The sequence below is a fragment of the Neoarius graeffei genome, chromosome 1 (genome assembly GCF_027579695.1).
Source record: "Neoarius graeffei isolate fNeoGra1 chromosome 1, fNeoGra1.pri, whole genome shotgun sequence".
NCBI classification, from domain to species: domain Eukaryota; kingdom Metazoa; phylum Chordata; class Actinopteri; order Siluriformes; family Ariidae; genus Neoarius; species Neoarius graeffei.
In genome coordinates, this window is record NC_083569.1 from 64,133,095 (window position 1) to 64,160,998 (window position 27,904).

Consider the following 27,904-nt stretch of genomic DNA (forward strand, 5'->3'; position numbering starts at 1 on the left):
GCAATTTAACCACCATAACCCTTTGAAAAACTCTCTAAATATCAGCTAAAACTATCAAAGTTCTTAAATAATATTTAGGATGGCTATTGTTTTGCTGTTTTGTGGATTTTAGCATACATTTCTGTGGCTTGTGGCAATAATATAGAATTGTACATGATCAAAGTTGATTTTAGCTTGGGTTTTACATTATAAGAAAGAAAGACTGACAGTGACATATTAGGTTGGTTACAAATTGGTTCAACTTATTCACATCTGTAAAATACAGGCCTAGGTGATATCTCTGGGAGTGGTTTTGATGTATTACATGTTGCTTTATTTTTGCATGGTGAGGTTGACATTTACATGGAATTGCCCTTAACGGTACACTAAAAATAATGGGTAAACATCACACAGGAAACTGTGATTACTGTAGCCAGCTGGAAACAGTTGAGCATGTATTTGCATTTCACTGCAAACAGTATGAGGAAGAAAGAAACAACCTTTGTCAGTCATTAAGCACAGTGAAACACAGCAGTTTTAATCTACCTGGCATCTTGGGTAAGGCATCTAGCCATGTATATCATTTTGTTCTCAGATTTCTCAAAGAAACTGGGCTAGCCTAGAGGATATAAGTTTTTTTTTTTTTTTTTAATTTCATCTAATATCTACCTGTTCCACACTCCAGCCCAGTTGGTGGCGGTAATGCTCCTTTAAGTTGGTTGCCAACCGCCATAAAACCTTGAAGAAGAAGTCAGTCAGTCATATGATGTCTTGAGATGGGTTGTAGTGCAGTTTATCTAGAAAGATGAAGTATTCACAGCTGTTTCTTGGTTTATTGTGTGTTTCTGTCTCCGTGAGTTATTCCACAAATCTAATCCAGACCTTCGTCATCCCTCACAGTCACATGGATGTCGGATGGGTGTACACAGTTCAGGTAAAATAATAATAATAATAATAAAAGCTCAGTGCTTTGGAGTGTTGATAGTAAACTGGTCCTGTACACTGCAGTGGTTTCTCTGCTCTAGACTTAGACACTTAAACAACCTTAATTGTCATTCAGTATGTAACAAGTGTACACACAACGAGATTTCGTTGCAATTTGGCTCAGCACAGAATTAAATATGAAGTGTATTAAATTAAATTATGCAGTAGCAGAAATAGTGTAAAGTGACCTGTGGAATTAGGAATGTTCAAGTTATAAATAGAAGTTTAGAGTTTGGGTTTGGAGTTCAGCAGTCTGGTGGCCTGGGGGAAAAGCTGTTACAGAACCTGGTGGTCCTGCACCGAATGCTGCGGAACCTCTTTCCAGAGGCCAGGAGGGGAGAACAGTCTATAATGAAGGTGTGAGGGGTCACTGATGATGTTTCTGGCTCGAGACGTGCAGCGCCTTGGTGCAATGTCCTGAATGGAGGGAAGAGAAGTCCCAATGATTTTCTCCGCTGTCCTCACCACTCTCCTCACAGTCTTCCAGTCAGAGGCACTGCAGCCTCCACACCACACAGAGATGCAGCTGGTCAGAACGCTCTCTATGGTGCTTCTGTAGAGTGTAGCGAGGATGGGTGGGGGCAGGTGGGCTCTCCTTATCCTATGCAGGAAGTGCAGATGCTGCTGTGCCTTCTTGACCAGTGACATGGTGTTCACAGACCAGGTGAACTTGGTGCTATTGACCACCTCCACAGCCATGTTGTTGATAAGAAGTGGAGCGTGGCTGGGCTGGTTCTTCCTAAAGTCAACAATGATCTCTCTGGTTTTGTCCATGTTCAGGATCAGGTTGTTTTCTCTGCTCCACCTCCTCTCTGTAGGCCAGGTCGTTGTCGTCCCTGATGAGGCCCACCACTGTTGTGTCATCCGCAAACTTGACAATGTGGTTACTGGCAGCCCTGGGGACACAGTTGTGTGTCATCAGAGTGAACAGCAGAGGGCTCAGGACACAGCCCTGAGGGGAGCCTGTGCTGAGAGTGATGACACTGGAGGTGTTCTGTCCGACCCGCACTGACTGTGGTCTTTCAGTGGGGAAGTCTAGCAGCCAGTTGCACGGGGGGGTGCTGAAGCCCAGGGGACATGCTCTAATACACTCGGGTCCTCTTAGGAAGGGTTGGACCTAATTAGCTGATTGATGTTGGGATTGTTCTCCCTGTGTCTGCGTGGGTTTTCTCCGGGTACTCCGGTTTCCCCACAGTCCAAAGACATGCAGGTTAGGTTAATTGGTAGCTCTAAATTGACCATAGGTGTGAATGCGAGTGTGAATGGTTGGTTTGTCTCTGTGTCAGCCCTGCGATGATCTGGCGACTTGTCCAGGGTGTGCCCTGCCTCTCGCCCATAGTCAGCTAGGATAGGCTCCAGCTTGCCTGCAACCCTGTAGAACAGGATAAGCGGCTAGAGATAATGGATGTTGGGATCACTATATGTGTTGAGTATGGGGTACTCTACGAACAGAATTGGGAATATATGCTCTAGGGACTTGGTTCTCAAAGTGGGGTCTGGGGACCTCCAGGGGTCCATAAAGCATAATCAAGGACTGTGTGAGTGAGTGAATAATTAAATGGTGGACACCTCAACACACCATTACCATAGTTATTGTATCTATAAATAATGTCAAATAGAATCAAATGACAATTTTAATAAAATAGCTTGTGTGTGTGTGTGTGGAAAGTTCACGGGGAAAAAAAAACAACTCCTCCTCCCTGGCACCAATAAAAAGCCAAACTATTACTGTACACATTTAAGACACATGCTTAATTTTTAAGTTTGATTTTAAAATCTGACCAGTCCCATGAATCTTTTTGCATTTAAATCCATCTAAACTGTATAGTTGAAAGATACACTTGGAAGATGGGTCTGGACATTTACAGTTTTGCTATGATGGATGAGGACTACAATTGCCATGATAACTTTAGGACTGCAGTTGTCATGAACACTTTTACACCCAAGTGAACAGTTGATAACTTCAACAAAATGAAACAAGACTTCATACCAAAACTAATAATAATGAGACTTTATTTTCAGAAGGTTAATAACCAGTTTAGCTCACACGAATCTTACACTGGGCCTTCTATCTATCCGGGCTTGGGACTGGCACTAAGTAAAGTGCACGCTGCCTTGTACAACCCTAGTGGCCAGGTATTTTACCTAATCTGCACATCTTTGAACTGTGGGGGAAACCGGAGCACCCGGAGGAAACCCATACAGACACTGGGAGAACATGCAAACTCCACAAAGGAAGGACCCTGTCAGCCGTGAGGTCCGAACCCAGAACCTTCTTGCTGTGAGGCAACAGCGCTAACCACTACACCACCATGCCACAAAGTAAATCACAAGACATTAAGGTCCTAAATGTGTTGTCTTGAGACATTACCTTGTTTCTTACTCGCATTGTCTCTGTAATGCACATCACATATATTTTCTCTTTTCACCACACAGTTAATGATGATTAAAATTATTAATACAACCCTGATTCCAAAAAAGTTGGGACAAAGTACAAATTGTAAATAAAAACGGAATACAATAATTTACAAATCTCAAAAACTGATGTATTCACAATAGAACATAGACAACATATCAAATGTTGAAAGTGAGACGTTTTGAAATTTCATGCCAAATATTGGCTCATTTGAAATTTCATGACAGCAACACATCTCAAAAAAGTTGGGACAGGGGCAATAAGAGGCTGGAAAAGTTAAAGGTACAAAAAAGGAACAGCTGGAGGACCAAATTGCAACTCATTAGGTCAATTGGCAATAGGTCATTAACATGACTGGGTATAAAAAGAGCATCTTGGAGTGGCAGCGGCTCTCAGAAGTAAAGATGGGAAGAGGATCACCAATCCCCCTAATTCTGCGCCGACAAATAGTGGCGCAATATCAGAAAGGAGTTCGACAGTGTAAAATTGCAAAGAGTTTGAACATGTCATCATCTACAGTGCATAATATCATCAAAAGATTCAGAGAATCTGGAAGAATCTCTGTGCGTAAGGGTCAAGGCCGGAAAACCATACTGGGTGCCCGTGATCTTCGGGCCCTTAGACGGCACTGCATCACATACAGGCATGCTTCTGTATTGGAAATCACAAAATGGGCTCAGGAATATTTCCAGAGAACGTTATCTGTGAACACAATTCACTGTGCCATCCGCCATTGCCAGCTAAAACTCTATAGTTCAAAGAAGAAGCCGTATCTAAACATGATCCAGAAGCGCAGACGTCTTCTCTGGGCCAAGGCTCATTTAAAATGGACTGTGGCAAAGTGGAAAACTGTTCTGTGGTCAGACAAATCAAAATTTGAAGTTCTTTATGGAAATCAGGGACGCCGTGTCATTCGGACTAAAGAGGAGAAGGACGACCCAAGTTGGTATCAGTGCTCAGTTCAGAAGCCTGCATCTCTGATGGTATGGGGTTGCATTAGTGTGTGTGGCATGGGCAGCTTACACATCTGGAAAGACACCATCAATGCTGAAAGGTATATCCAGGTTCTAGAGCAACATATGCTCCCATCCAGACGACGTCTCTTTCAGGGAAGGCCTTGCATTTTCCAACATGACAATGCCAAACCGCATACTGCATCAATTACAGCATCATGGCTGCGTAGAAGAAGGGTCCGGGTACTGAACTGGCCAGCCTGCAGTCCAGATCTTTCACCCATAGAAAACATTTGGCACATCATAAAACGGAAGATACGGCAAAAAAGACCTAAGACAGTTGAGCAACTAGAATCCTACATTAGACAAGAATGGGTTAACGTTCCTATCCCTAAACTTGAGCAACTTGTCTCCTCAGTCCCCAGACGTTTACAGACTGTTGTAAAGAGAAGAGGGGATGTCTCACAGTGGTAAACATGGCCTTGTCCCAACTTTTTTGAGATGTGTTGTTGTCATGAAATTTAAAATCACCTAATTTTTCTCTTTAAATGATACATTTTCTCAGTTTAAACATTTGATATGTCATCTATGTTCTATTCTGAATAAAATATGGAATTTTGAAACTTCCACATCATTGCATTCCGTTTTTATTTACAATTTGTACTTTTGTCCCAACTTTTTTTGGAATCGGGGTTGTAAATTGAAACTCAGAACCTTCTTGCTGTGAGGCAGCAGTGCTAACCACTACACCATCGTGCTGCCCATGAATAATGAATTTCCTGGTTACACAGTTGTACTTTGTGACTATATAGGACACAGTTATAGAAGCAAGTTATTTATAATCCTGCTATCTGTTAGCACCCAAATGAGGATGGGTTCCCTTTTGAGTCTGGGTTTTCTCAAGGTTTCTTCCTCATGTCCTCTCAGGGAGGTTTTCCTTGCCACTGTCGCCTTCAGGCTTGCTCATTAGGGATAAATAAATGTATTAGTGATAAAATTAGTTCATATGTTTGAAGTCTTTGCTTTTCTGTAAAGCTGCTTTGCGACAATGTCTGTTGTTAAAAGCGCTATACAAATAAACTGACTTGACTTAAACTGTAGACTGTGAAAAGTTTGAGAACCCCTGCTCTAGAGTGTGGTGGTGGTGGTGATGATCCTGTTCCCCATAGGAGAGCATGCATGCTTATGCATCAAATGTGTACACCACCGTTGTGGAGGAGCTGACACGAGTTAAGAATCGCAAATTCATTGCGGTTGAGCAGGAATTCTTCCGACTTTGGTGGAATACCACAGCGTCTCAGTGGCACAAGAATCAGGTGAGGTAAGAAGCCTTCACTGCTGTCAGTCTAGGATACATCCTGTTTGTTCATGGAGACTTGTTTCCATGTCAGGTGAGACAGCTTCTGCAGGAAGGGCGTCTGGAGTTTATTATTGGAGGTCAGGTGATGCATGATGAGGCAGTGACGGATATTGATGATGCCATCCTTCAGCTGACAGGTTTGTGCTGTGGCTATTATGTGCATGTTCTACTTGAATATTTAGTCACGTTGAAAGAATAACAAAAATCAACTGTGCAGATTTTCCACTACCCTAAATGTAGTCAGTAACTCAAGATGTTTGATGTCTGATTGTTTTAATGAGTTTTGCATTGGACCTGTGAGGTAAAAGTAACTAAAATATAACATAAGTCTGTCCCATGCAACCACCCGTTCACAAATGTCAAGCAAACCTGCTGATCTTGGACAACTGACAATCGGTTTTATCAATTTAATTACTAATCAGGGTTTTTTTTTAATCATCCAGCTTGTTAGGCCCCACATCCCAACATTTTGAAGGCCAACTTGTATCATAAACTTAGATGTTATATAGATGCTTGACTTTCAGATTTTAATTTGTAAGTACAGACTATTCCTTGGTGTCAGACATTTAAAATGAGATGACACAGTTTAAAAAGGTTGCACGTATTTCCAATAATACAAGTATTTTGAGTGATCAACTATATCTGAGGTAACAGAAGAATTGGATTGTGTACATTTTAAAATCACTTTTCCTTGAACGTTCCCTGACACGAGGTTGATGCTTCCTTTTCTCATACATTTATACACGTGTTATCTTCCATCCTTCCTTTCTTTATTATAGAGGGACATGGGTTCTTGTATGAAACGTTTGGCGTCAGGCCTCGCTTCTCCTGGCATGTTGACCCCTTCGGTGCCTCTGCCACCACTCCGGTCCTTTTTGCCCTGGCTGGATTTGATGCTCATCTCATCTCTCGTATTGACTATGACCTCAAAAATGACATGCAGAAGAGCAAGGTTGTCCTGCTTTCCTAATGATCTCAAAATGTTTGGGAGTATGTAAACTGTACATGTGGCCATGCTAAATATATTGACCAATATTATGACTGTTTTTTATATTTATATAGAGACTGCAGTTTGTGTGGAGAGGGTCAGCCTCATTAGGGAAGGCCCAAGAGATTTTCACACACACAATGGACCAGTACAGTTACTGCACACCATCATACCTCCCCTTCTCAAACAAGTAACCTGTTATAATATCTCAGTTTAATCTGTATCACAAGCATATAATTATATATTCTATCCACATTCACTGGATATGAGCAATCGTGCACTCTGATTGGCTACTCTACTACTAGGCTATCAGCTTGTATACCGTGAGTAGAGAAAAACAAAATAGCAGAGTGCATCAAGTCAGATATATCACTTTATCATGTATTTGAAAGAAATAGAAATAGCTAAATAAAATAATCCCCCCCACCCCACCCCCAAATAAAAATAATCATCTCCTGTTCCATACTCCAGCCCAGTCGGTGGCGGTAATGCACCTTTTAAGTTGGTTTGCCAACCGCCAGAAAAGAAAATGGCAGCGTGCGTCACTGAACCAACCGAAGATGAAATAAAAACTCTACTCGAAAACAACCCCCCTCCCCCAAGAAAAAAAGCAACAAAATATGGAGTAAAAGTATTTGATGGTAAGAATGTATTTCTTTTTTCAAGAATTATTATTATTTATTATTATTATAGCATTTTTTTCACAAATTACTACTCTCATTTTACCGGCTTGTTTACATTCTAAGCGGAAACGATTTTGTCGGACGTTTTGTATAAAGTTTTTATTTATCAAACTTGCAGAAAATAAAAATGCTCTGTTTCTCAAAATCCAGTGAATATGGATAGAATAAAACAGTTATTCCACTCAATTTTGTTGTATATGGCTTATAGCCAACTCGGTACTATGCGTCTCGTTGGCTGTCGGCGCATGTACGACTCAATTTCGTGGAATAACTGTTAAATATACATTTTAACAGTTAGTCCACAAAATCGAGTTGTACATGAGCCAATAGCCAACAAGGCGCATATATCTACTCGCGGTATATGAGCTAGTAGTAGAGTAGCCAATCAGAACACGCAATTGCTCAAATCCAGTGAATGTGGCCAGAAAAAATAAATTTTATATATAATATAATTTTCTACTGTCCACATTCACTGGATACGAGTAATCACTCGCTCTGATTGGCTACTCTACTACTAGGCTATCAGCTCATATACCGTGAGTAGATATACGTGCCTCGTCGGCTATCGGCTCATGTACGACTTGATTTCATGGTATAACTGTTATATATTAGTTGAATAGATGTCCTTTTACATACATTTTTGTTGTTGTACATAGGTCAGGGTTTTATTGGAATGGAGTTGCTGTGTTCCCAGACCCACCTAAAGATGGGGTGTATCCCAACATGAGCCTCCCAGTTACAAAGGACACTTTGGAGCCCTATGCCCAAACCATGGTGACCAATATTAAACAAAGAGCCCAGTGGTTCCAGACTAACCATCTTCTCTGGCCTTGGGTTAGTTTAGTTTTATACTGGTACCCACCAAAGGGACACACATTGCTGTTATTCATATATACCCACCCACCTGTATGTGAATTATACATTTTAAAGTCTGTTAACATTTTTCTAGGGATGTGATAAGCAGTTCTACAATGCCTCTGTGCAGTTCAGAAATATGGATGTGTTAATGAATTACATCAACCAGCATAGTGAGAAGTTTGGTGTGACTGTTCAGTATGCTACTCTTAAAGACTATTTCCAAACTTTGTACCAATCAAATATGTCCTGGGAGGTGAGGGGAAGTCAAGATTTTCTCCCATATTCCACTGGTAAGTTCACTTTAAATCTCATAATGTTGTAAATTGATTGGGTTTTTTTGTAACTCGTTATGTTACTATGGTACTTCTACAGTTAGGTTACAGACTATTGGAAAAGTGTTTTGGGCCTCCACAGGCTACCAGAACAGCTTCATTGCAGAGATTTTACAAGTATCTGGACCTATACTGGCTGGATGAACACCATTCTTTAAAAATATGTTTTAATAGTAGCGGTGGTGGTGAGTGCAAGCACTTTAATCCAAATTGTCCCATCTATGTTCAACTGGGTTGATATCTGGTAACTGTGAAGGCCCGAGCATACAACCCCGATTCCAAAAAAGTTGGGGCAAAATACAAATTGTAAATAAAAACGGAATGCAACGATGTGGAAGTTTCAAAATTCCATATTTTATTCAGAATAGAACATGGATGACATATCAAATGTTTAAACTGAGAAAATGTATCATTTTAAAGAGAAAAATTAGGTGATTTTTAAATTTCATGACAACAACACATCTCAAAAAAGTTGGGACAAGGTCATGTTTACCACTGTGAGACATCCCCTTTTCTCTTTACAACAGTCTGTAAACGTCTGGGGACTGAAGAGACAAGTTGCTCAAGTTTAGGGATAGGAATGTTAACCCATTCTTGTCTAATGTAGGATTCTAGTTGCTCAACTGTCTTAGGTCTTTTTTGTCGTATCTTCCATTTTATGATGCGCCAAATGTTTTCTATGGGTGAAAGATCTGGACTGCAGGCTGGCCAGTTCAGTACCTGGACCCTTCTTCTACGCAGCCATGATGCTGTAATTGATGCAGTATGTGGTTTGGCATTGTCATGTTGGAAAATGCAAGGTCTTCCCTGAAAGAGACGTCGTCTGGATGGGAGCATATGTTGCTCTAGAACCTGGATATACCTTTCAGCATTGATGGTGTCTTTCCAGATGTGTAAGCTGCCCATGCCACATGCACTAATGCAACCCCATACCATCAGAGATGCAGGCTTCTGAACTGAGCGCTGATAACAACTTGGGTCGTCCTTCTCCTCTTTAGTCCGAATGACACGGCGTCCCTGATTTCCATAAAGAACTTCAAATTTTGATTCGTCTGACCACAGAACAGTTTTCCACTTTGCCACAGTCCATTGTAAATGAGTCTTGGCCCAGAGAAGACGTCTGCGCTTCTGGATCATGTTTAGATACGGCTTCTTTGAACTATAGAGTTTTAGCTGGCAACGGCGGATGGCATGGTGAATTGTGTTCACAGATAATGTTCTCTGGAAATATTCCTGAGCCCATTTTGTGATTTCCAATACAGAAGCATGCCTGTATGTGATGCAATGCCGTCTAAGGGCCCGAAGATCACGGGCACCCAGTATGGTTTTCCGGCCTTGACCCTTACGCACAGAGATTCTTCCAGATTCTCTGAATCTTTTGATGATATTATGCACTGTAGATGATGATATGTTCAAACTCTTTGCAATTTTACACTGTCGAACTCCTTTCTGATATTGCTCCACTATTTGTCGGCGCAGGATTAGGGGGACTGATGATCCTCTTCCCATCTTTAATTCTGAGAGCTGCTGCCACTCCAAGATGCTCTTTTTATACCCAGTCATGTTAATGACCTATTGCCAATTGACCTAATGAGTTGCAATTTGGTCCTCCAGCTGTTCCTTTTTTGTACCTTTAACTTTTCCAGCCTCTTATTGCCCCTGTCCCAACTTTTTTGAGATGTGTTGCTGTCATGAAATTTCAAATGAGCCAATATTTGGCATGAAATTTCAAAATGTCTCACTTTCGACATTTGATATGTTGTCTATGTCCTATTGTGAATACAATATCAGTTTTTGAGATTTGTTAATTATTGCATTCCGTTTTTATTTACAACTTGTACTTTGTCCCAACTTTTTTGGAATCGGTGTTGTATTGAACATGTACCACTCACATCAGGATAGAAATGTTTCATCATAGGATAAAGGTATTTAGTCAGAATAACTTTTTACTGATTTGCATTGACCTTTCCCTGCCATTCATGGCACAACAGAGCACCAAAATTTTCACCCATTTGTAGAAGAGGTTCCTTCGTTTCTGCATTTCCAGGCTAGTGTAGAGCAAAGCCTGATTTTGTTTGTTCATTCCTTTCAGAGCAATTCCAGGCATGGACAGGGTTCTACGCCTCCAGGAATGTTCTGAAAGGAGTTGCAAGGAGAGCCAGTTCCCTTTCCCATGCTGCAGAGTCTTTGTTTGTGCGGTACCGGATCAAGTACCCTGATGGCCCTGTCCAGAAAGAATGGGCTATGGACAAGCTCAAATCCATCAGATGGGCTGTCTCTGAGGTGTTTGATGTTTAATATATGTATTTTAGATTATATCGGATATAATATTTGTGAAAGCTTTTTGTTACTTTTTTTTATTTTTTATTTATGAAACCAGGTTCAACATCATGATGGCATTACAGGAACGGAATCACCAAAGGTGGCTGATATGTACATGGATCACCTCATGCAAGGGATGATGGGAGTGCAAGAACTCTTAGCAGCCATGTTTCTTCTTCCTCAAAATCCTGGCATTCCTGTTGACTCCTTTAACCCAGGTGAGCATGTACTTCAAATTCTTTGACTGGATTCCCTCAAATGCTCTTTAATCTGTGATCAGTACCTGCTACTTATTAGAATATAAACTGAGCACACAGTAAAATCATTTCTGAATTATATAATAATGTAGAATACTTTTTATATCATACAGAGTTGTCAAAGGCCCTTGAGCAGCACATCATTGTGTACAACCCACTTGCGTGGAACATTACAACCTACATCAACATTTCTGTAAAATATCCAATGGCACTTGTGTTTGATGATGATGGGAAAGCAGTTCCTGCTCAGGTATTCTATTCAATCAGACTCTCACCGGTCTTCTACCCATGTCCTACACTCAATAGGTGTTTTGTTTTTTTAATGTTTTATTAACTTGCATGGTTTATTAACTTTTCTTGCTTCGCAGTTTGATGTGTGGTTCTGTAGATAAGTGATCAGTAAACCTATGCATCATATTCTTTCAGATCCAGCCATCTGCAGAGTCACCGGATGACTATGATCTTTTCATTGTGGTGGAACTGGGTGGACTTCAGTACAGAAAATACCTCATCCAGTTCCCACAATCAAAGTGTAACACTGGTTCTACGTGTGGACTCACTTACACAGCGAGGGTGGTGAATTTTAAGAGACGGAACGTTAGTGAGTGGAAGAAAACGGGGAGAATGCTCTTACCTGTGCTGAACGACTGCTACGTACTGCTGTTCGACCAAGAGACAAATCTTCTGCATAGTATAAAACTCAGGTTATCTCCATTCCTCGTATTGCCTTTTTTTTTTTTAAATAAAGCTAGGCGGCCTTTTGTTTTCGTAAAATCGGTGAAATTTAGTTCTCTCTGAAATTTGGTCATTGTGATATATGTTTATTTCTGTAATATGTTAAAAAAAAAAAACAGGCCATTCTGTGGCTGGGAAGTGATTTAATTTGAGGGGATTCCCGAGCAAATAATGTGCATGAAATCACTCGCTTCGCGCAGTCAAGCAGCCAGGTTTACCTTCTTTTGGGTTTTACGGCAGCTGGCATCCAGTGTTGCATTACTGCCATCTACAGGTTTACTTTGACCGTGCACTGACAGTTACATCATTCTGTCACTAAACGAACAGCTGATCACACCAAGGTGCTCGCTGACCACCGATATTTATTAGTTTGGTCCTGTGTTTCCTTTCCTTCGCAACATAACATCTTTTCTTCTCACTTTCCGTTACTGTAGTCGGTCTTTCACTTTTCATTCACATCCTCCATTTTTCTTTCCTGTATCCCACAATGCCTTGTGCGAACGGGGAAAGCCCACCTCGTGACGTAGTATCTTGAACTACGTCATGGTGAAGCAGGAAAAATAGCAGAGAATTTAGGGCTACGTGCCCCTAAATTCCTTAATTGTTCTATTTTATAAAAAATCTAAGAGAACAAAGTCTGTGATTTGAATTCAGTAGCTTTTGGTCCACTAAACAAAAACAATCGTGTGTCAGGGAAAATTATTTTTATGACCTACACTTGAAAAATCTGAAAGGCAGTCTAGCTTTAAATTTTGGTTTTATTTTCTTTCAAATTACATTATCAGAAGTCCTGAGTATGTGCCCTTTTTTTTCCTTTTAACATGAGTTTTACTTTCCTGCCTTTCATGAGAAATATAATAAAGTGAAATCTGCAGTAATACCTTTTGAAATATCCAAATCACTGATTTCAAAAAGGCAGCCCATAAAAGTGTTTATCAAAGAGATGGGAGAGTTTGATACTGGGAGGCGTCTATTGCATCAGTGCCCCTAGCCAATGAGATTTTTTTTTCTTTTAATAAAGAGATCTTAAATTCTAATAAGATCTTTATGGGCATGTATTATGCACGTATGAAGTATGCATAACTGCTTTCACAAAGAATTTGTAAAGCAGATGTCTTGCCTTTCAGTGTAAATTGGCAAGTTATAATGTTGGTTCAGTCTTCTGTAAGGTGCACCAATCACAAGGCTGATGTTGCTTGTTCCTCCCATATAGTTTTTTTTTTTTTTGAAATTGTATAAGTGTCTTGAGATAAGAGAGACCCTTTTTCATCCTGTTACAAAACACTGAAACCAATCATTCTGCCATCACCCATAAATGTAACTTATATGGCAGCATTTCTGTCACCCAGTATCATTGGGTACAATATGGTTTATATAACCATAATGATTTGGTTTTACAGTCCCTATTCGGGGCGGCACAGTGGTGTAGTGGTTAGCGCTGTCACCTCACAGCAAGAAGGTCCTGGTTCGAGCCCCGTGGCCGATGAGGGCCTTTCTGTGTGGAGTTTGCATGTTCTCCCCGTGTCCGCGTGGGTTTCCTCCGAGTGCTCCGGTTTCCCCCATAGTCCAAAGACATGCAGGTTAGGTTAACTGGTGACTCTAAATTGAGCGTAGGTGTGAATGTGAGTGTGAATGGTTGTCTGTGTCGGCCCTGTGATGACCTGGCGACTTGTCCAGGGTGTACCCCGCCTTTCGCCCATAGTTAGCTGGGATAGGCTCCAACTTGCCTGCAACCCTGTAGAACAGGATAAGCGGCTACAGATAATGAGATGAGTCCCTATTCGACTGATATGTAACATTTTATGTATAGTCCTGTTTGAGCGGTGATGTAGGCCACAGTCTTATCAGTCAGCTAATAAGAATATCCTGGCCATGCTCAGATCTGATGACTTGAAGTGAATTCACTTTGTCTTTTGAGCAGACAGAGTCTTTTATCAGTCTTGTTCTCTGGAACTTTATCTCCTAGTTAGGAGAATCGTGTTTTGTCAGATATTGGATGGATAAGACCATTTTTGCATTTATCTGTGAAGGAATTCCTTTGATTTCCAAATATTTTGTTTTAGGCATGAAAAGAAGACCATTAAGATACAGCAAGACTTTTGGGAATACAAGGCCAATGGAGATGTCCATGCTGGGCCTATCTCCGATAACTATGTCTTTACAGCCAATGATTCTGTTCCTGGGTACAAATCTGTCTCGATGCAAATAATTCCAGGGACAATCATTTCTGAAATACGTCAATATTTCTACAGGTAAACAACTAGAACCTTTTACTAGTTACATATTTTTGTGTTAAGGGATTAAACCATTCTTCGATTAAATATATAAATAAGAAGAATTTAATCTCCTTAGTTGTAAATCAGTGTGGCTAAATAATTTAATGTAACGTCTCTCTACAGGGATGAATCTGATAAGAACCACACTTACTCAGTGGTCACCCAGGTGCCGGTGGGTTTCAAGGACAAGTTATTGTGCCAGAGATTGGATCAGAGCTATGTGGTGGGCCCTCTACTGGTGAACAGAGAAGCTGTACTCAGAACCATCACTAGTCTTAGTAACAACAGGACAATATATACTGATGATAACGGCTACCAGATGATGAAGAGGGAGTATAAGAAGTATATTAACAATACGTTATCTCGAGTAAGAACCAAAGACACCTGCATTACTGTCTTGAAATGATCATGCAAAATATATTTTTACTTAGATCTGTCTGTTTGTGTGTATGTGCAGAACTACTACCCAATGGTACGAGGAGCATACATCGAAGATGATGACAGCAGATTGGTGTTACTCAGCGAGAGAGCGCATGGGGTAGCTAGTCTCAGCCAGGGCCAGATAGAGGTGCGAGTAATCTACACACACTATCACATGAAGGACCCCTTTTATTTATTTTTTTTGAGACTGTTTACTGGCTGAAGTACAATCCCATTTCCAAAAACATTTGGACGCTGTGTAAAATGTAAATAAAAACCGAATGCTGTAACTTGTAAATCATGGAAACCCTATATTTAATTGAAAATAAATAATCCAAAGACACCAAATGTTGAAATGGAGAAATATATAATTAAAAAAATTTTTTTTAAATATATGCTCATTTTGAATTTAGTACCAGCAACGTGTTTCAAAAAAGTTGGTATAGGGGCATCAAAAGACTGGAAAAGTTATGTAATGTTTAAAAAAAAAAAAAAGACCCTAATTAGGTTAAAAGAGCATCCCAGAGAGGCGGAGTCTCTCAGAAGTAAAGATGGGGAGGGGTTCACCGCTCTGTGAAAGACTGCATGGGTAACAATTTAAGAATAACGTTCCTCAATGTAAAATTGCAAAGCATTTGGGGATCACGTCATCTATGGCACATAATATCATTAAAAGATTCAGAGAATCCAGAGAAATCTCTGTATGCAAGAGACAAGGCTGAAAACTGACATTGGATGCCTGTGATCTTCAGGCCCTCAGTTGACACTGCATTAAAAGCAGACACATGTCTGTAGTGGAAATCACTGTATGGGCTCAGGAACACTTCAGAAAACCATCATCTGTGAAAACAGTTCATTACTGCATCCACAAATGCAAGTTCAAACCAGATATTAGATTAGATTAGATAAAACTTTATTGATCCCTTTGGGAGGGTTCCCTCAGGGAAATTAAGATTCCAGCAGCATCATTACAGATAAACAGAGAAAATAAATAGAGAAGAACTTCTAGATAAATTATATAAAAGAATAAGATATGGGGAAGAGAGGGGGAAGGGGGGAGAAGTGGGGTTAAGGTAAGTGTGTGTGTGTGGGGGGGAGAAGCAGGAAAGATATTGCACTTTTTATATTGCACATTGTCCAGTATTGCTTATTGTTAGGCTAGGCTACTGCTCCTTCCCATCCTCTGTCCTCCTGTTACCCCTCCTTCCCCCCAGAGAGGAGTTGTACAGTCTGATGGCGTTCAGGGACAAAGGAGTTTTTGAGTCTGTTCGTCCTGCACTTGGGAAGGAGCATTCTGTCACTGAACAGGCTCCTCTGATGACGGTGTGCAGAGGGTGACTGGCATCGTCCATGATGTTCAATAGTTTGTCCATAGACCTCTTCTCTGCCACCATCACCAGACAGTCCAGCTTCATGCCGACCACAGAGCCGGCCCGCCTGATCGGTTTGTCCAGCCTGGATGTGCTGCCCACATCCAATTTTGTTTGTGAAAGAGCTAAAAACTACAGAGCTACTGGAGAGGCAGCCATCTCACACAGCGCCCATACGATTCTGATATAAACAATATCCAGAAACAGTGCCACCTTCTCTGGGCCCGAGCTCTTTTACGATGGACTGAGGTGAAGTGGGAAACTGTCCTGTGGTCGGGCGAATTGAAATTTGAAATTCTTTTTGGAAATCATGGACATCACGTCCTCCAGGCTAAAGAGGAGAGGGACCATCTGTCATGGTGCAGCATCTGTGATGGTATGGGGGGCATTAGTGCACATGACATGGGTAGCTTGTAGATCTGGGAAGGCATCATTAACCAGATTGCACCAGGTTTTGAAGCAACATGCTGCTATCCGTAGAGCGTCATTTTCATGGAAGGCCTTACTTATTTCAACAAGACAATGCCAAACTGCATTCTGCACGTGTTACAATTGCATGGCTCTGTAGTAAGAGTCTGGGTGCTAAACTGGCCTGCCTGTAACAGTCCAGACCTATAACCCATCGAAAACATTTGGCACATTATGAAATGCAAAATACAACAAAGGAAACCTCAAACTGCAACTGAAATTGTATATCAGGCAAGAATGGGACAATATTTCACTTTCAAAACAACAGCAATTGGTCTCTTCAGTTCCCAAACATTTACAGAGTGTTGCAAAAGTAGAGGTGATGCAACACAGTGGTAAACATGCCCCTGTCCCAACTTTTTTGAAAGGTGTTACGGGCATCAAATTCAGAAGGAGCTTTTTTTTTTTTTCCCGAACAACAATAAAAGTTCTGTTTTAGCATTTGATATGTCATCTTTGTACAACCCCGATTCCAAAAAAGTTGGGACAAAGTACAAATTGTAAATAAAAACGGAATGCAATGATGTGGAAGTTTCAAAATTCCGTATTTTATTCAGAATAGAACATAGATGACATATCAAATGTTTAAACTGAGAAAATGTATCATTTAAAGAGAAAAATTGGGTGAATTATTTATTTATTTATTTATTTATTTATTTATTTATTTAAAATTTCATGACCACAACACATCTTAAAGTTGGGACAAGGCCATGCTTACCACTATGAGACATCCCCTTTTCTCTTTACAACAGTCTGTAAACGTCTGGGGACTGAGGAGACAAGTTGCTCAAGTTTAGGGATAGGAATGTTAACCCATTCTTGTCTAATGTAGGATTCTAGTTGCTCAACTGTCTTGGGTCTTTTTTTTTTTGTCGTATCTTCCGTTTTATGATGCGCCAAATGTTTTCTATGAATGAAAGATCTGGACTGCAGGCTGGCCAGTTCAGTACCCGGACCCTTCTTCTACGCAGCCGTGATGCTGTAATTGATGCAGTATGTGGTTTGGCATTGTCATGTTGGAAAATGCAAGGTCTTCCCTGAAAGAGACGTCGTCTGGATGGGAGCATATGTTGCTCTAGAACCTGGATATACCTTTCAGCATTGATGGTGTCTTTCCAGATGTGTAAGCTGCCCATGCCACACGCACTAATGCAACCCCATACCATCAGAGATGCAGGCTTCTGAACTGAGCGCTGATAACAACTTGGGTCGTCCTTCTCCTCTTTAGTCTGAATGACACGGCGTCCCTGATTTCCATAAAGAACTTCAAATTTTGATTCGTCTGACCACAGAACAGTTTTCCACTTTGCCACAGTCCATTTTAAATGAGCCTTGGCCCAGAGAAGACCTCTGCGCTTCTGGATCATGTTTAGATACGGCTTCTTCTTTTGAACTATAGAGTTTTAGCTGGCAACGGCGGCTGGCACAGTGAATTGTGTTCACAGATAATGTTCTCTGGAAATATTCCTGAGCCCATTTTGTGATTTCCGATACAGAAGCATGCCTGTATGTGATGCAGTGCCGTCTAAGGGCCCGAAGATCATGGGCACCCGGTATGGTTTTCCGGCCTTGACCCTTATGCACAGAGATTCTTCCAGATTCTCTGAATCTTTTGATGATCTTATGCACTGTAGATGATGATATGTTCAAACTCTTTGCAATTTTACACTGTCGAACTCCTTTCTGATATTGCTCCACTATTTGTCGGCGCAGAATTAGGGGGATTGGTGATCCTCTTCCCATCTTTACTTCTGAGAGCCGCTGCCACTCCAAGATGCTCTTTTTATACCCAGTCATGTTAATGACCTATTGCCAATTGACCTAATGAGTTGCAATTTGGTCCTCCAGCTGTTCCTTTTTTGTACCTTTAACTTTTCCAGCCTCTTATTGCCCCTGTCCCAACTTTTTTGAGATGTGTTGCTGTCATGAAATTTCAAATGAGCCAGTATTTGGCATGAAATTTCAAAATGTCTCACTTTCGACATTTGATATGTTGTCTATGTTCTATTGTGAATACAATATCAGTTTTTGAGATTTGTAAATTATTGCATTCCGTTTTTATTTACAATTTGTACTTTGTCCCAACTTTTTTGGAATCGGGGTTGTATTATTTGCAAGAAAAATAGTTTCTGTGATTTTGCAAATCATTGGAATTTTTTTTTTTATATATACAGCATCTGAACTTTTTTTGTAATTGGGGTTGTATGAATAGGATAGCATGTAAAGCAGAAAATACATTGCTATGTGCTATAAAGATTCTAAAAGAAACACTTTATTTTTGGGTAGTCAATTTTAGACACTCTAAAAGCAGTCAACAAAAGCCTGTTAACAACCTGCCAGGTGACTGCCATGAAACAGCCTATCAACTAATCCTAAAAAATTTCAAAACTTTATGGTTGTTGATGCCTGGTTAATCTATAAACACTCCACAGACTATCAAATGTATTATTTTGCTTTAACTTTATATGAACAGTTAAGCAGTTTATAGCACTTGACGTTTCAAGATCATTTAAACTATAAACTTGTTCATAGTCCTGAACCAGTCTATGTAGACTATACTTCATCACATGTTATGCAAAGACAGAAAAGCATAAATTTGCATGTTGAACATCATTGATGGGCTGGGTAATGACATGACATTACAGGCATTTGGCAGATGCTTTTATACAGAGCGATGTACAACATACCCAGAGCAGCCTGGAGAGCAATTGCCTTTCTCAAGGGCACTTCAGCCATTCCTGCTGCTCCAGGGAATCAAGCCGGTGACCTTTTGGTCCCATAGCTGCTTCTCTAACCATTAGGCCATGACTTCCCTTGCAATGACAGCTTGCGAGGTGACTAAAGCAGACCATCCAAATAATATCCAAATGTGAAGTGTCTTTTATAAATGGAACCAATCACCTTGTTGATAAAGGCATAAGCAAAAAAAATATATTGTATATAATATATTGATCTGGGGCTTTTGTGACAGTCCTGAGTGCTTTTGGTTACAAAAAAAACGCGTTAGAAAAGACCTCCTACCAAAGAGGTTATCCTTTTAGTTTTTCTATCCATGACAAAAAGCCTCTCATCTTGTTGAGTAGATATTATGAAGCGAGTATAATCTGTGCATGTGTTCCCATGTGTGTGGGAGGGTGGGGTGGATGGTGTTTTGTTGTTTTTTGTTTTGTTTTGTCCCCGTGTCGTCCCCCCCCGTGAATTCGGTACTTGGAAGTAATTGGGAGGCAAGATATGTGTTCGCTCTTCCATAACATACTGCCTATTTAAAGGCTACACTCCACCTTGTACATTAGCTAATACATATTTAGCTATTAAATAAACAATAACAGGCAGAATAGCTAAGATTTGGTGAACTTGCTAGCTTTGTAGTTAACAACCCTCAAAATATCTTTCTGTTGGTCATATAGTCCACTATGTGCTGTATGGACACCATTATGTTGTATACTATGCATAAAGCATTTGTGTCTGAGCATCATCACCATCATAGGAGGAGTCATAAGAAGGTTGGTGTCACCAAGCCCCGTTGTTATGGAGATACATCTAGTAGCATGAACACCCTATAAAATATGCTTTTTGTGGGACTTGAGATGAAGGCCACAGATTATAGGAGTCTGGTTTGGGGTATAGAGGGCTACCGCATGACGTCACCGCGCCGCGAGATTTTGTTAGGCGCCATATTGGAAGACCAAGTACATGCACTCACAATATAAAACAAAGTACGAGCGAGAGTAAAGTGACACGATGGCTGATAATTCTGGTTATGTGAGTACATTGATTGATGGGTTTGACCCATATGATAAGACTCGCGGCAAGGGAGAATGGAAACATAAGGAGGACCTGACACCAATTCTGCCATCTGTTTGCTACCCAGACATTGTAAACTATTTGTTGTTTACACCCAGTGCCTACACTGCTGATGACTTGAAAGCCTACAAAGGGCTACAGGCTTACAATTATGTTGTTAGTGGCTTGGTTCGTGATATTACAGCTGTTATTAAGAATAACCTACACATAGTTATGGCCAAGGTAATCTTGTTGATATCTTTTAATAATATATCTTTTCAGTTGAAAAATTAATACTTTTTGTTACTATTAAGGTATCCATAATTTAGGTTAATTTATCCAAATTATACATATGTATTTATGATATATGCCTACACAACAACTATGCTTTATTTATATAATAGGAGGGAGAGCAAGCCCCAAACCATCCTTTATTATTATTATTATTATTATTATTATTATTATTAAATTGTAGAAGTCTGGGAGGCTTGCTCCTCATACAGTTATCAACTTGGGGCCAATTTAGCATGTTTTAAATCTGAATTTCTTGCGTTTGCTTACCTCAAAGTGTCCACAGATCATGCACAGACTTATCCATTATATCCACAGTTTTTTGCCAAGTCTCACACAGGTTTCTTTCAAGTCTACTGTTGGGGCAATAAATCATAAATAAAACAGCTCAGATTTGTTTAAGTCGTTTGCCACTCCACTTTATTCTCGTGGGTTCACATACCGCTGCCGTTATTTCCCCCTAATCACGAGTTTGTTGGTCTTCCAAAATGGTGCAGGGTCTGTTTACTTCCGGTTTCGGGTGACGTCAGTGAAAGGGGTCTATAGTTGTCATGGCTGCTGAGTGGTCAGATTTGCCTATAATGAGTGGTTGGTTTTATCCCCCCCCGGGTGTTGTTTTAGGTGATGCTCCATAGACGACTTTGGAACAACCAGGAGTGGAATCTGGGGTATAATCTGACCCTGAATGACTCCTCAGTGGTGCGGCCAGTTCTGTGGATGATGGTTGGCTCTCCTGCTGCAATGGTCTCTCTCTATCCACGAGCAGCACTACAGTTACAGCACAGGCCCGTGGTCTTAACTATAGACAAACCTGGTGAGTTAGCACACTATATTTAATAGTACATACTATTTGAATACTGAGACAGTAGAAAGAATTTTCTTTGATGGTACAGGCTGAAATGCTATCAGAATGGGAGTATACGTACAGCTACAGAAGAGTACAAACAAACGGTTCTAAATTTGTGCTGAAGGAATGTTCAGTATGAAACATTGTAAATAAGTTTTTCTTGCCGCAGCAGTTCTTGAGTATTCATGTGAGTTTATTTGTGAGTTAAGTGTATGTAATGCCTTATTGTAATGCTCTAAAATGAATATATATCATTAGTAACGACCAAAATTAATTAATAAAGCAGGGGGGGAAGAAATATAAATTATTTATCGATAAATCGAGCCTTCCAGATCCTAGAAGAAGGCAGCCTTGCCTCAGGGCTAACCTCGCACAACGTCAAACATGGAACCCTGGTTATCTGGATAATTTCGGTTCATCTGACTCCATGCTTGTTTACTCACCGAGATGGGATATTGTTGTAGGAATCTTACAAAAAATAACGATGGGAAAGCACTGCATTGTGTTTGGATGTTCAAATCCATATACAACAGGACACTCGGTTAATGAATTTCCAAGAAAAAACACAAATCTAAAGCGATAGTGGGTGAGGTTTGTGCAAATGAAGCAGGCAGATTTCGTGTTGCCTACTAATAGTAAATCTGATTCATCAAGTGTTCACTACCACCATAACAACCACATGGGAATTACTGGAGCAAAAAGAAGCCCATGTATTTAATAAATGACATTTGATCTGACATTTTGAACAGTTTGTTGATTCCCCTATTATCTCTTTTACACACACACACACACACACACACACACACACACACACACACCAGATGCATGATTATGAGCAGCATGTACATGCTCTCGACATCTGATCTTATCATATCTGATGGACTTTAACAGGAAGAAAAATGCACGTGTGCAGTCATCATTAATTATTAACTGAAACGTGTTAAATGCTCTCAGATTGCAATATTGCAAGACTTGATTTGTTTTTAGTTTTGTTCAGAAAAACATGCTGAAGGGTAACTACCATGTTCTGCACATCTATCTATCTATCGATCGATCGTGCACTACAAAGGAAGACTGTCATGAACTGGCAGTTTCTCGTTTTGGGGGTTCGAAAAGGAATATCCTTGATAGTCATCTGCACCTTCATCTGACATATAAGAATCCCAATCATTATTATAATTCTCTCCAAAATATGATTCCATATCGAGACTGGTCTAACCACTGCTGTGTGTAGGAACGAAATTGATACCTGAATTGTTACATGTGTGGTGTCGCGCGCCCCTTCGGGATCTTCCAGTTCCGTCTCGGCAGATTCCATGAAAATCGGCTGATCTTATTGATTTTCCATGAATTTATGGCCTTTTGGATCAGCTATGGTTCGAAAACACATGGTCAATCAACATAATGATGTTGCTTTGTACAAGGAAAAAAGTGGGGTTTGGAGGCTTTACATTCACTTTAACAGTATCCATGTGAGTTTATCCACTAAAGCAAAGTTGAGTCTTGGGCGCAAAGTTGTTAGGGTATCCATATGGGACGATTAGTAGTAGGGGTCTTCAATCTTCTCATCAAAGGGCCAGTGTGGCTGCAGGCTTTCATTCCAGCCAAATAGGAGTCCTACTTGACAGTTGATTTGGTGCAGGATGGGATGATTTAAACAAGTTTCACCAGACCTTTTTTTTTGGGCAAGATTGAAGACCCCTGATCTTGGTCATTAAATCCTCTTTTCCTCTTGTCTTTAACAGAGAAACCATGGAGTAGGAGAGTGTGCTGGAATGGACCCAATGTCCAACCTGTAGTTTTGCCTCAGAATCTCCACCTGCAGTATCTCAGTATTCCTGGTTGGAGCTACAACCCAAAACACACCCAGCACCTCCGGGATCTTGACTCTGGTACACAAATCCCTCCAGATTATACACACACACACACACACACACACACACACACACACACACACAGAGCTGGTCCTAAACTTTTGGGCTCCTTTAAATAAAGGTCAGCCTTTTGTTTTATGAAGCAGTACAAAAATAATTTAATGTAGATTTGTAATTTTATTGTAGGTGAAGAAAAAACATCTAAATCAGACTTTGATTGGGTTCTCTTGAGGATTACTCATTTGTATGAGAAAGCAGAGGATCCTGTTCTGTCCAAACCTACCACCATCAACCTAAAGGTAAAAGTATGACATGTACTAATTAATTTACTGTTTGGTGTATTATAGCTGGAGCATGAGGTCAGGAAAGATGGAACCAGAGGGAAAAGTGGAGTCGAATGAACAGGTAAAGGGCATAGACACAATCGGGCCAAGAGACGAGTCTCAGAAATGACTTTTTTTTTTTTTTTTCCTACTTGGATAGGAAAAACAGAGAAAAGTGTAGCAGCATGAACTACTGAAAAGTGTGAGCTTATATACATGAAATGACAACGTGAATAGGAAATTATGGTGAGAGGTTGCGCTTGTGCTAGAATTTAAAAGCGCATGACCTCTGCTTTTGAGGAGGGGTTACATTCTGAGCTAGACAAGCTGAACAAACCTGCAGTGATTTAAAAAAAAAAAAAAAAAATTTTTTTTTAAATCCCCTGCTGGCCGAAAGGCCTAAAGGGGGATTGTCATGGCAATGTCCATCCATCCGTCCGTCCCGGGAATGGTGCTCACCTTCTGAAATCAACTCCTCTCACAATTTTTGGGGGGAATATCACGAAACTTGGCAGAATTCTTTGTTGTATTTCGGTAATGCGCATATTGCAATTTCATTCAATTGGGTCACATTTTACCAGAGTTACAGCCCTTTATTAACAACCTTGTACTTTCACAATTTCATGAAAGTGTGTTTTCCTTCTGACATCAACTCCTCTCACAATTTTTGGACGAATTTCTCGAAGTTTGGCAAAAGGCCTTGTTATATGACGGTAATACACACATTGCGATTTAATTTTGTTTGTGAAAATTTTACCAGAGTTTTGACCCTTGATTAAATAACTTGTACTTTGACAATTTCATGAGGGTGTACGTTCTTCTGAAATCAACTCCTGTCACGATTTGTGGAGGAATTTCACCAAACTTGCCAAAAGGCTTTGCTATATGACAGTTATACACATATTGAAATTTCGTTTAATTTGGGCAAATTTTACCAGAGTTATACCCTTGATTATTAACAAACTTGTACTTTGGCAATTTCATCAAGGTATGCTTGCTTTTCTGAAGTCAATTTCCCTCACAATTTTTATCATTCCCCGCTGGCCGAAAGGCTCAAAGGGGGATTATGTCGTGGTGATGTCCATCTGTCCCGGGAAGGGTACTCACCTTCTGAAATCAACTCTTCTCACAATTTTTGGAGGAATTTCATGAAACTTGACAGGATTCTTTATGTCGGTAATACACATATTCCAATTTCGTTCAACTCAGTCGCATTTTACCAGACTTATGGCAGAGTTGCCAGCAGGGAATATTGTGCTCTCAGAGCACTCTTGTTTTTATTATATTGTATCCAATGAAGAAAGCAGGTATATTTAAATGCACTGAAGTATTCAATTTCTATTATTTCATCATGATTTTACAAGTACATTGTTGTAGCCAAAATGTCCAAAAGTTTGCCAATTATACTTGCAGAAAGCACTGATGTACGGTACACTTGTCAACAGAATTTTGAACCTAATACTTGATGTGCTTCAGATATCTGGCCTGGTATTTCACTGCCTAAAATTGCACTGTGTAGGGTTTTAGTTGTGAGGTGTAATTCATATACAGTACTGTGCAAAAGTCATACACTCTAATTTTATTTAGTACAAGGTTTTTCTTGGTTGTTATAAACTTCTGCATCATCGGGTCATTAAACATTTTCGATTTCCAAGCATCACTTTAACAACCTAAATTAGAAGTTACAGGAAACTGTAGCCTGGCAAGCCAGACTTAAATGTGAATATTTAGTCTGGCCTCGATCCGTAGACATTTCTGAAGGGTGGGGGGTCGAACAAACCGCTGTCTTTCAAACTGTCTCTGTGCGTATAGGCCAACGCTCTGACCAATCAGCGCAACAGTGACTGTGACGTAGTCAGAGCGACAGAAAGCAGTGGGGGAGACCTTGAAATAAATAATTTTTCAAAATGCGTATTAATTAATAAACAGGTTCTAGATATTAAGAAGTTTGGAGATAATGACCACAAGTTTGGAGTCTGTACCACATACTTAACATACACTCTTATTTTTTTCAAGTGTTTTTCAAGGGTTTGCTTAAACTGTTTTTGAGAGTTTTTATTTAGTGGTGTTTGGTGAAATAATTTCCCTTAAATTTAAAATAACGGGAAAATAAGAAACAATCAAAAAGTAATGTTTCAAAGCTGTTTATTAATTCTTCGTACTGCACAAACTAGCCCCATCCTTTTGGCTCTGAGCGGAGCCAGCTGGTAGATCAGACTTTTGCCATAGCCGGTCGGCAAAACAGCGAAAACGTCCTTCTTGAAAAGGAACGAGCGGAGAGCCTCTTCCTGCTCATGTTTCAACGAAAACTCCAAGTCTAATTCTTCTAAAACTGATTCCAAAGCGGAGTCAAACGCGCGCTGTTCACTAGCCGTAGCTATCTTTCCTGTTGCGCTTTCTCCAGCGTCGCGCAGCTTTGTCGTCACTCCTGCAAAAGCCCGCCCAAAGAATCCAAACAAAAACCTTGCGTTGTGATTGGCTGGCACGATTGATGCCCGGGGTGTTTTTGTTTATATGGTGCGAGGCTAGACCCATTCGCTAGGCAAAAATATTTTTGGCCGCTAGGCGGGTGGGGCTAGTTTACTAGGCTAAGGAAACTGTACATCAGTAAAGAAAGGTAACATTATTTAAATAATATTGGCTGGCGTTGAGTGGTATATCAGATATATTCCATTCAGCTAACATGATATTGAACTTGTCTTTGACTTGTTCAGTATCATGCTAGCTGAATGGAATGTATCTGAGAGAGATATACAAGTTTTTCGAGGTTTGTTGGTATGTTTTTCTCCTTTTAAATATGCGTGAAGAATATCTAATGAAGTTTTGGTAGCCTTTCGGTTGTTCAGTGTGTCTGTCTCTTTCCTGGCGAACAAAGAAATGGTTCGAAAACTTTCTCATTGAATATTTGCATCAGCTCCGACGTGTGATGTCATGTCTTGACAACCATGGAATATCATAAACCATATTCAATGCTCATTCTCCACTGGGTAGAGTGATGTAACACACATAGGATAAGCAATATGCTAACAGTATTGCATGCTATCAAACCAAATGAATGAAACCTGTTAGAAGGGAATAGAATGGTTGTTTTTATTCCGTCGAAAAAGTATCCTGTATGGATAATAATTCATAGTAGACCACGTTTCAGACAAAAATGAATGCTGGCTGTCTGGGAATATAATCAAGTTTAACTGCATTTGGTTTTTTTTGGTTTTTTTTAAATCCATGTTCCAAGCCAATGCCTTTGCACAGTATTGTGTATCTAAATTGTGTGTGTGTGTGTGTGTACAGAATCATTTATAGGGAATGAATGAATAACTTATTTTATGACTCGTTGTCCAAAGTCATGGCATTTCTGTGATTGTATAGAATATGAATGTTAAGCCAGTATCTTTCACAACATGGACTTTATGTATTTACAGCGTCCTGTATCATTTACAAAAACAGAATATGTTCAGTGATTAGCGTTGTTGAACTACATGGTGTTTTGTCTGAGGCCACAAGTTCTTGAGTTGCCATTTAACATTACAAAATTTTTCCCCATTCAGGAAGTCATGCAGGGAATAGGGGAAATAAAGGAAGTGCAGGAACGTTCCCTCACAGGAACCTGGGATATTAAAGATATCCAGAGATGGAGCTGGAGGACGACTGAGAAGGGACAGAACACTGGTATTACCAACTTACTTTATACCACAGAGTCCTGTTTTATAGTTTGTTCTATTGTAGATTTAATAAAGAGAGGAAATTTTATTGTATGAAGTCACTAATTGTGTGTGTGTGTGTGTGTGTGTGTGTGTGTGTGTGTGTGTGTGTGTGTGTGTGTGTGTGTTTCCAGAGAGCACCAGCTCCTTTCAAGGTGTAACCAAGGACTTCAGTGTAACCATATCACCAAAAGAGATCAGAACTTTCTTGCTTTACTTTAAATAGTAGTCTGTAGTCTGTCCTTTCACTTGTTTGTTCACTCACTGGCAAGAATCAGTTACAACACAAAACTGGTGTTGGTGTAAGGGAAAAACTTTCCTTAAATCTTGGATGAACCTTCTCTTAACATAAACATGACTATTTTTCCTGAATGGCCAGTTTCTTAAACTCGGATTCCTGGTGGTGAAAACCTTTAGGCATCTTCTGTGAAGATTATTATATTCAACTGTTTCTGTGTTCCTTAAAGTGATTTATTGATGATGGTTAATTTTTTTCCATCTTGCAATCTTTTTCCTTGAGTGAGGTTTCTGAAATATTGAAATTTCAATAAAGTGAATCTTGTTCTTGTACAGATTTACTGGATGTCATTATCTGACTCGATTAACTCCAAAGATAATCAGGATACCTTTTTGAAAGAAAATGTTCAAGTTCACTGAAATTCCTCACTCCAGTGTAACCGACGT

At 40.0% G+C, this 27,904-nt stretch overlaps 1 protein-coding gene across 2 annotated transcripts; it reads left to right on the forward strand.

Moving 5' to 3' along the window:
- The first annotated feature begins 722 nt into the window (after window positions 1–722).
- Window positions 723–27,740, forward strand: man2b2 (mannosidase, alpha, class 2B, member 2). 2 transcript variants are annotated; one of them, XM_060913815.1, is made up of 19 exons: window positions 723–913; window positions 5,502–5,648; window positions 5,724–5,829; window positions 6,472–6,644; window positions 6,755–6,870; window positions 8,020–8,197; window positions 8,313–8,511; window positions 10,646–10,836; window positions 10,934–11,093; window positions 11,246–11,382; window positions 11,559–11,836; window positions 13,931–14,119; window positions 14,267–14,510; window positions 14,601–14,711; window positions 21,097–21,289; window positions 23,068–23,214; window positions 23,383–23,495; window positions 27,068–27,188; window positions 27,355–27,740. In XM_060913815.1, exons 1-19 carry the CDS (start codon window positions 785–787, stop codon window positions 27,444–27,446), a joined length of 3,024 nt encoding a protein of 1,007 aa, XP_060769798.1. In that variant the 5' UTR covers window positions 723–784; the 3' UTR covers window positions 27,447–27,740. The 2 variants fall into 2 exon arrangements, with proteins under 2 accessions (XP_060769798.1, XP_060769879.1); XM_060913896.1 differs by lacking the exon at window positions 5,502–5,648.
- The last annotated feature ends 164 nt before the right edge of the window (window positions 27,741–27,904 follow it).